The sequence below is a fragment of the Adiantum capillus-veneris genome, chromosome 7 (assembly GCF_014529385.1).
Source record: "Adiantum capillus-veneris isolate H3 chromosome 7, ASM1452938v2, whole genome shotgun sequence".
In the NCBI taxonomy this organism is placed as follows: domain Eukaryota; kingdom Viridiplantae; phylum Streptophyta; class Polypodiopsida; order Polypodiales; family Pteridaceae; genus Adiantum; species Adiantum capillus-veneris.
Window position 1 is genome coordinate 37388851 of NC_140937.1, and position 10052 is coordinate 37398902.

At 37.5% G+C, this 10052-nt stretch overlaps 1 protein-coding gene across 1 annotated transcript; it reads right to left on the minus strand.

The window, feature by feature from the left end:
* Positions 1-383: 383 nt before the first annotated feature.
* On the minus strand, positions 384-2999 carry LOC147453699 (uncharacterized). Its single transcript, XM_086516960.1, has 3 exons — positions 2945-2999; positions 2758-2800; positions 384-1441 (listed from the first exon to the last, which is right to left on the minus strand). Exons 1-3 carry the CDS (start codon positions 2997-2999, stop codon positions 433-435), a joined length of 1107 nt encoding a protein of 368 aa, XP_086373086.1. The 3' UTR covers positions 384-432.
* Positions 3000-10052: the final 7053 nt, after the last annotated feature.

The following is a 10052-nucleotide window of genomic DNA, read 5'->3' on the forward strand; positions in this document are numbered from 1 at the left end:
AAAACTGGTTTGGCATCTTGCCAACAACATGCAAACAAGCCATTCTTTCTGCAATATGCAAACTGTGAGGAGCCCCGCATTGTTTCCTTATCCAACCACGCATACTCTTTGGGCCAATTTTTTGTATTTTTAGACACAACCATAGTTCGAGTGCCAGCATACCCATTAAAAGTTAACCATTGGAGCAATCGAAAAGAGGTAAATCCTCTATCCATGAACACATGATTACCTTTTCTTGGGAGGGAACTCATCAAATTTTTAACCATTGCAAACCCCAACCCTTCCTTTTGAGGAAGTTTATCATAAACATGAAATAATAATGATATGTAGTTTTAGAGTCACAAAGGTTAAAAACCTCTATGCCAAACTTATGAGGTTTTAAGGGTAAGTACATGAGGATTGGATTTCTTTTATTTCTAGTTGGTATAATTCTTACATCAATGGTAACTTCTTGACCCACTTGGTAGCATTCTTTGAAAGTTTATTCAAGATCTCTTCCAACTCTAAAAATTGCCACCAGAGATACTCTCTAGTATTCTTATCTTGAGGCCTATGAGTATTGTCTCTCAAGTGTAAAAATCTCCTTATTTGTTGAAAGCGATTAAGTAACATTTTTCTCCCAAAATCGGGATACCTCACTACACCTTTAATATCCCCCCTCCAATAAGCCTTCGTGTTTAGTAGAGCTTGTAGAGTCATTGCCAACACCAAGCCCAAGAACCTAAAGAAAGATTGCCTATCTAGGCCTTCGCACCTTCTCATGGTACTATATTTTTCTCTTGTTTCACGCCTGACATCATCTGCATAACGGTTTGTCTCTTTGATGATTGCATCTACAGTGGGGGAGGAACATTCATTTGCAAGCATGCACAATGCATACATCCCACTACAATCATTATCAATAGGAGAGGCATATGCACTATTTTCTACATCTTTATTTTTATCATGCATTTCAATCATATCAACAACCTCTTTCCCTTTACTATTATGTCTAGTTTTGGATTGAGAATATACATTCAATCCATCCACATCATACATCAAAGAATTTACATCATTATGCTCCTCAATTCTCACATGCCTCCTCCCATTAGCAAAAACATCAGGGTGTTTACATGCATTGTTCTCATTTTCCATTCTTACATTGTTTTCTCTTTCAATTACAATCTCATGCAGACCACCATGAAATGCTACATCATCACTAATCAAAAACTTTTTGGCACTACTTTCATTAAAATCGTATAGCACTTTTTCACCATCAAATTTTGCATGCCAAATTTTCTTCTCATGATCACACTCAACTAGCTTACCAATAAAGTACTTCTTTCTATGTGCTTTCTTTTGGAACTCTTGTTCTGCCCAATCTTTTCCCCACCAACATAGGAACCTTAATGTGTTTCGACTTGTACGGAAAGCTTGTGCTAGTTGAAGCTGTAAGAACCATCTATATATAAACCACATACAATAGCTTGCATTAAACAGTTGGTTAATTTTTCATAGCCTACATTGGTTTTCTCACATTGTGAAAGGGAATTATTACAACAAAAAGTAATGACCTTCTAAAAATACACTTCATGTTAAAAGGTTTCACTAAATTGTAAAAGCTTGAAATAACTATTACTGTTTCATTTCTTTGTATATGCTTTTCAAAGTTGAAGAAAAAACATAGCTTTCTCTAGCAGCCTTTCAGGTTGAACCTTCGAAAGTGTGATATAAAAAATCTTCCTCTTCCATCATAAAACATTGTCACTTCAATGCAAGATGAAGAAAGATTTGACTCATCCTACCCAAAAAGGTACGAATATTTCTCTATCAAGGCAACTCACGACAAGTTACCTAAATAAATAGTCTATACCATAGCAAGCCAAAATAGATACACTGCTCCATAGCTACATAATAAACAGAAATATTAGACTAAAACATGCACATGTGATACTCTGTACCATAGAATTTAGAATAGCTACATAGCAAGCATAAATGTTAACTTTTTTTTTATATGGTGGTATTCCATTACAAACTTATATGCCTGCACTAACCACCCACAAACAACCACACCCTCCAAAAAACCATACTTTTTTTCCTTTTTTGAAGGTAATAGTGTAACTTTAAATACTCCATTATCCCTCCAAGACATGCATTTCTTCATTTCTAAAGTTGGTTGAGTATCTTAAGGAGCCGATTGTGTTGACCTTCACATAAGCGCTAGAGGCTTTGCTTTTGTAATAAACTTTGTGGTACACTTGGAATTTTAGGTGTTGACACTTTTAATCTCAATCAACAACTTTCAACTGCAAAAACACCCAGCTTCAATGAAAGCTAAAAAAAAAACAAGATTCAATAAAAAAAGTAACTTAGTAAAAAACAACGCCCCTAATAAGGAAAGGCTAGAGGAATAAAGGACTTTGAAGTAAATGCTTTTAGTCAATGGAATGAAAAAGGATAAAAGGAATTGACTTTGTTACATAGCCCATGGGAAAGAAAAAGAAAAAAAAGGGCCATGAGCTATTTTGTACGAAGAAACATTTCTATTGTGCTCATGTAAAAAGTGTTGTTGAATAGAGTCGCTGCACAGGAGCCAAGACAGATTCCTATAAGGCTTCAAGATCTACATTAGAAATCCTAATATGTACATGCATAGATGTCACAAAGCAATATTTAATGATTGTAAGCAATATTTAATGATTGTCAGATATCATGTCAAAAATGATATATCATATATGAGTCCTAAAACAACTTGAATAAATGCTAGAGATAATTTACCTAAACAAAGGAGACTCTCCTCTGTCAATGTCACCTTCCCTATCTACCTCACATCGCAGAGTATGCTTTTAATTTCCCTTCCTTGCACCTGCAAGAGTAGAACATTGAGCCAAATTAGACTAGAGAAATAGACATGAAGAGAGAGAGAGAGAGAGAGAGAGAGAGAGAGAGAGAGAGAGAGAGAAACTTAGCACAGATGGGATAGCTGCGATGTCCACTGTTGAAGAATATTGTGTTTCCATTTTTGCCAAAACCATAAAGAGCAGGGAATTTAAGGCAATATGTGGCTCTAGTGTGTGGGTGTGTGTGTGTGTGTGTGTGTGTGTGAGAGAGAGAGAGAGAGAGAGAGAGAGAGAAGAAGGGAGGGGGAGGGGGGGGGGGGGGAGAGCTTGTATCTCTTGTTGCAACGTGTAGAGGCAAGAGAAGGAGAGAAAAATAGTGTTGTGAAAAAAAGAGGGAGAATGTGTCCATTCTAAAATAGTATAATATGACCCTTGTAGATAATAAGAGGTGTTGGTGAGTGGTCACAATTCAGTATACAAGGAGAATAAATGTCTTATCTTTTAGCAGATACAATAAATTGGTAGTCTTTCAGTATAAGGCAAGTAGTCTTTATTAATTGGATCCCACAAGCTCTTTTGAACGTTTATCTCTCTGGTGGGGTTTACTGGTTGAAGCACAAAATCCACTATATTAACATCTTACTATCTTTTGATGCAAAAGTGAATTGTGCTTGAAATCTTAGTATGGTGTTCACATGGAAGTAGCCTACATGCAATTAAACTCTTATAGCACTTTTCCACATATATCAAAAGATATTTGCAAAAAACAAAGGGTTATTCTTAGAGCCATTTTTATGGCTGAAGCCACAAAAGCGGCTCATTACAGGAATAGTGTTAAGCAACACTATCCCTCCCCTTACTTTTCCTGTGGCTCGTTGAAAAGCTCCATCAAAGAACAGGGTAAAATCATTAGGAATACTTTTTGGTGGTGGCAATGGTAGGGTCTTTACTTCAGGCACTTTAATCTCCTTCTCATGTAACCTATAAGTGAGAATCCCTGCTAATTGTGGACACACACTATCTTCTACCTTGGAAGAGTATTGAAACTCTTGCAACTTCATAATCCACTTTGAGATCCTAGTATCTAGATTCATTTGAGATGACACCCAAGGAAGCAAATTTTGTAATGATAATTACAAAAGGTTTTGGTAGCAAGATCACTTCATCCTCACCTATGTGGAATTTGTTAGGATTGAGCTGACCTTCCATGTCGTAGAGATTCTTTAAACCTTCTTCTAACCTTTGTAGATGCAATGATTTTGAGCTATAAATGAAAAAATCATCAATAAAAACCCTAATGAACTTTCCAAAGAATGCTTGAAACACCATTTTCATGAAGCACTAGAAAGTTATAGGAGCATTTGTCAGGACAAATGGCATGTCTCTGAAAGCATAATTACCTCAAGGAGTGATGAGGGTTTTTTTCAACTGATCCTCCAATGAGATACCTATTTGAAATTAACCTGCGTAGCCATCACACATAGTGTACTTCTTGTGACTAACTACCTTATTTAGTATCTCGTCCTAAAACAGGAGGGAAAAGTGATCTCTTTTTGTTGCCTCATTCAATTGACGGTAATCCACATGCACCCTCCACCTGCCGTTCTTCTTGGGAGTGACAACAACAGAGGACACCTACTCTGTACTTCTCCACTGGATAAATGAAACCTGTTGCTAGAAGCTTTCTTACCTCCTTGAGTAAAGCTTGCTCATTGATGACTCTAGCTTTCATAGTTTTTGAGCCTTAGATGTAGCCTCTGACTTTAGATTGATCTTGTGTTGAACATCATCTACTCCACGGATGTCAGTGTAGTCTTTAGCAAGAAGCTTAGGAAACTTCCTTAGCACACATTTGAACTCCCCTCTCTCTTCCTTCGTAAGTATGGTTGATAGCATACCTTCTAGCATCCCTTCATCTTGCACACCTTGGTTCTCTTGAGGACCTACCTCCTCCAAGTCTGGGAAAGAGGTCTCTTGGTTGCTTGGATTAAACCTTAACCCCATGACTTCCATGTAAGACTCATCTTGATCTGCAGTGCCACAACTACCTTCTTCTTCTAAAGTGCTATCAGTCCAGTCTTCCACCATCTCACTTTGTGATGATTCTTCATGGAGATCCTCTTGACGTTGCTCCTTCATGTCAAAGACAACCTTCTTATGATTGTCATTTCTGCAAATTAGCTTTCCACTTTACCATCCTGCAAAGCTTACATTTTGACAGGCCATGGTCTTCCTAGGATAAATGGGTAGCCACCTTCCTTGGTCAACATAACATAAAAATACATCGCCTTCTTAATTCCAAAGAGCTCTACAAAAACATTTTTACAAATGCCTATGCAGCTAGCCTTGCTATTGTTTGCCATTTTTACTTTGATTTCAGGTGTCTCATGGATGTGCATGCGTAGTCTTTGCATGAGTCCCTTTGTCATGATACAAATTTGTGCACCCCCATCCAATGGACCTTTCCTAACCAGCCTTCCTTTGATGTAACAATCTAGCACAGGTGTGATATCCTCATTCATTTCAACTTGTGAAATTTTTGCAGCAAGCACACTCTCTTTTACCTTTCTCCTAGTGCTAATGCCTTTGTTAAATCCCTCCTACTTATGGACATAATGCAAGAAACTGAGGCCATGAGATATTAGGGCCCTTAGCTGTCATGCCTTCCAACAGGTTGTATGGATCCATACCATGTCCAAGAGGGAAGTCTTGGAGGTTGATACGACATGGAGTCCTCTTGGCTTCGTTGGTCTCCTTGGCCTTCTTTTCTCATCCATGGTCACTTTCTGATGTGACTCCTTACTTTTCCATGACCATGCTTAATGCCATTTTCTTCCATGCCCACCTCATTTGAATTTGTCACCTCTACCACATGCACATTTGGATCTTGCAAAGATGGAGCTCCTTCCACTCCTTGTGGAGATAGTCTTGCTCCATTTGGTCTTTGTAGAAGCATTGGTTGTCGAATAGTTCCTTCACCTGCATTCATCCACTTGATAATTCAAGTTAGGTCTCCCTAGATACCCACGGGGCCAAGGAAAATTATACATCCCATGTCCAGACTCTCTACAATTCCAATATTGCAAAAGTCTCATAGGTCATGGCTCTCGCTCCTTATCTTTCTTTGTTTGTCCCTTGGGACCTACACCTCGTGAAAGGTGGATTGAAAAGTTGCTTAATAATTCATTTAGCTTTTCAATTACCTCAGCTATTATCTCAAGAATCTCTCTAAATGTTGATATTTGCAATTTTTCCTTAGGACCTTTTATTGGAATCTCTCCTCTTAGAGTGAGTTTCATACACTTCTTAACAGCCCTATTTCAGCTGCATCAAAGGTAACAAGTGCACCCACCTCGACTTTTATCTTGAGTGTGGGAAAGAGACCGGTTATGAATCTCTACTTCTTTAGGAACTCTGCACCATCACCATGGTTAGCAACATTTATCACCCATACAGCCCAAAGGTGTAAAACTCTTGTTTATACATGTACTAGTCATATAAGTCTTTTTGTTTGTGAGAAATGTTGTCTTGCCATAGCTTTTGAGTGTTTTGGGGGTCAAAGAAGTATCTCTTGAAATGATCAACAACTTCTTTATAGTTTTTCTTCACATGTTGAGATAGAGAGTCAAACCAAGTGGTAGCATCTTTTTTAAGGACTACTTCAAACATTTCTAAGCATTCAATATCTCCTAACACTCTCTTTATACGGCATGCCATTTTGAAATTAGCTAGAAATAGCTCGCCATCCTCGTCAGGCTCTTCAAAAAAGAGAGGATATATTGACATCTGGCGTTGGGCTTCCATTGAATCAATTTCAAAGTGACAACACGTTTTTGTTTTCCTTTCTTAAAAATATTTACAAAATAATATTTTCTAATTGACATCTATTTTACAAAAAAAAAAAAGCTCATCAAATGATCCATGATAATCAACAAGAGGCAAGATGGAGACGTAAGAATTTCTTCTACTCTTTGGGCACCAAACCTGAACACCATACGTTGTTGAAAATAGATTTTCTTACTAATTGCAATGTTTATTCTAAAGTGTAGAGTGAAATAAAAGAAAAAAACTTCTATTCCTAGGCCATTATCCATGGCCTATTAATGTCCTAATGCTTAAAATAACACAAAAATATAGACGTCTAAGCCAATACTGTACCTAATGAGAGGCAAAATAAAAGGATTTACCAAAGCGTTAATCTCGGCCACCCTAAGAGGACCTAAAATCCTATAAATTATTTGTTGAAATTACAAGTTAGTACTAACACTTATGTGTATCTTTTTCCTTGCAATTGGAAGGAAAGGATCATACAAACTCTCGTGTTTCATGCAAACTACTTGCCTATTCTAAGGTTGAACCTACACAAAAACATACACAAGCCCTCCTCACTAGGGGCACCAAAATTGAGGCATTCCAGGGCGGGTAACAAAAGAGCCAACCTCTAAACACCCCTCAAGGCTCCCGTGATGCTCAATTGGGGCTGCGGCAACCACAAACAAGGGAAACCACAAGAAACCCACAGCCAACAAACGGTGAAGGGACACCACCTAGTTATAGAGTGAACCAGAACTCCAAAGAGGAGAATCCCTTAGCAATACAAGCAAGAAGGAAGGGTACACCAACACTAATACCAATGCTAAAAATACACATACCAAATACCTAGAGAGAGTGAGAGAGAGAGAGAGAGAGAGAGAGAGAGAGAGAGAGAGAGAGAGAGAGAGAGATTTGTGCAAGAATTAATCTTCAATTTAAGTGATTGTTGACGCGGGCGGGTGTATAAACAGCTTTGAGGAGATTCCAAAGACACAATTAAGTCTGATGATGTTGCAATCTACACATTATCTTAGGGTTATGGGAACCCTCTCGCCATAGAACCCTCTTATAATGTTTTCCAAGAAACTAGAATAAACAAAAGAGCTCTTGAGTCACATAGAGTAAATGCTACAAAAAAATCTCAAAATGAAAACACGTCACCTTAAACCAAATGAGGTGAGGTTGCCAAGCATAAATTGGAGAGACTCAAGAGAGTTTTGAACCGCGGTTTCACCCAACTTATTGATTCAATTGATGTGCAAGAGTATGTAAAACTTTGATTGGAAGTTATGAATCACTCACTCCCTTGCAATGCTACAACTAGCACAAAGAAGCTTTCCTATACACCACAAGTAATGGTGTATAGAGAGCGCACTCTCTCTTCCTACAACTAAGATGGAGAATGGTACACTCAAAGTAGTGAGCAATAGTTAGAGATCATAGCATTTACAAAGGGAAAAGGACTCTATTTATAGTTGAGGAGAGCTCTAATTAGGATTATCTCCTAATCAACATTTACATAGAAAATCATGTTCATGAAATTTTATTTATATTCTTATGAGAGTGGGTCTCTCTTGTCTCTTGAGCCACATGGATGTGGGATCAAGAGGAGAGAATTATTGAGGTGAAACAGAGAAGGTTTTAGAGAGGTGAGTATTTTTGTGTGAGGTGGCCTAATCCAAGGTAGAGTAGAGTGGGTGCAATTTACAAGAAAGGGCTAGCAGTCTATGTTTGTAATCACTAAAAAATTAAGTAATATAGTTACAATGGATAGAATTACTTGAAGGTCTAAGAAAAGAGGGGTTAATGAGATGGATGAACCGGTGAGATCTCTTGGACTCACCCGTGTGTAGATTGTTGAAAGTGATCGTTGGTCTTTTTCATCTTCTTTTCTTCATGCTACCGCCATAGTTGACACCTCCAAGAATATGAGGGTTTTTATTGATTAAAAAATCCCATTTTGAAAAGTTCTAAGCATGGTTAGGTTACTGAATTTTTATGCACTTTTGAAAATATGAAATAAAATTGTAATATGGGAGTAATAGAGAGGGATATGGATATAATGTATGTAGGTAGAGCTTCAAGAAAGAAATCCATTCACGGTGGCTGGCCCATCAGACTAACCGGTCAAAGATGGCCCTAGCCTTGCCTTGGTTATGATTTACTAGGCTTATACACATTTGCTTACGCTGCGCTTTCCTCAGCTCACCTTTGCCTCTATTTAGCCTAAGGGAATCTAATCCTGGTTTTTTTGTTTGCAAGCGGCTTAACTCGCTAGTCTAATTATAAAAGTGACTCATTCTCCATTATTGTATAGACTAGGGAGTTAGCTATTTGGTTTTAGAGCATAAATTATCCATGGCTCATAGAAGCAAGTATCCCTATTCTGTTCTTTTTGTTTGCTAAGGTTCCATTGTCTGTTGGGCTGGTTCTTTGACTATAAAAGTAGCGATATGGATGTGATAAGGGAGGGTAATGGTGAGGAGGGTGAGCAAAACCATGTAAGTTGCAAGTTTGAGGGATTGAGAGGAATGTGTGTGTGTGTGTGTGTCTGTCTGTGTGCAGACGTGTGAAAAGAGGTGAGAAAAGACTAGGGGTCACTTGTGAGAAAAAGTGGGCATGCTGGGGTCCACCGTAAAATTCATATCTCACTGATGGTAGCTCCAATAATTCTAAAAAAATTGGAGGAAAATATTCAACTTGTGGGCTACATTTTTACTTGTGATGACCATCTCAAATTCAGAGTGGAGGTGGACCCAAAAAATTCCACCAAAACCCCTCTTTTCCTCATTGCCAAAGTCTTTCGTGGCTCCCTCCTTGGTTGAATTTGCATAATCCTCCAAGAGTGATCCCTCCATGAATCATACCATGACATATGGAATCCAATTTGGCTTCATACATGCATGGAGGAGGATCATTGGTGATTAAATAAAATATATATATGGTGAGACTAGTGCATGGACTTATTCATGGACTCTAGCTTAATGAGCACATGGTGTTTGAATTATGAGTACAAACAAAATATGGATATGAGAAAAGATGTTGGAATCATATCATATGGTCCCTCTTTTGTATTATTTTGGGTGAAACAAGAAAAATTATGCAAGTACATAAAAATTATATAATAAAAGTGACAAAGGGAGTAGAAACCGGTTTTTTATTTTCACACGAGTGACGATAGAATTGTGGGGATGGTCTTTTAAAAAATTTATATGAGATAGTATTTACACATTGGTAAAAAAAATATACTTTAGTGCAAGAGGATGAAAGAAGGAATACATACGTATAATAAAACACACGCCTAAGTATAAATATTTTAAAAAATAATCAAAAATTGATTTAAAAAATCCCTATATACAATGAAATATTTACACACAAATGGACCATAATATATTTCTATTTTTTGTTTTTGTTTTTTAT

Bases quoted from the DNA above. Each gene is read 5' to 3' on its own strand.
- LOC147453699 (XM_086516960.1), bottom strand. From the start codon at position 2,999: ATGGAAACACAATATTCTTCAACAGTGGACATCGCAGCTATCCCATCT. The intron at 2,801-2,944 runs GTTTCTCTCTCT...GATGTGAGGTAG, and splicing joins AGCTATCCCATCTGTGCTAA to ATAGGGAAGGTGACATTGAC. The intron at 1,442-2,757 runs GTAAATTATCTC...GTTTATATATAG, and splicing joins GGAGAGTCTCCTTTGTTTAG to ATGGTTCTTACAGCTTCAAC.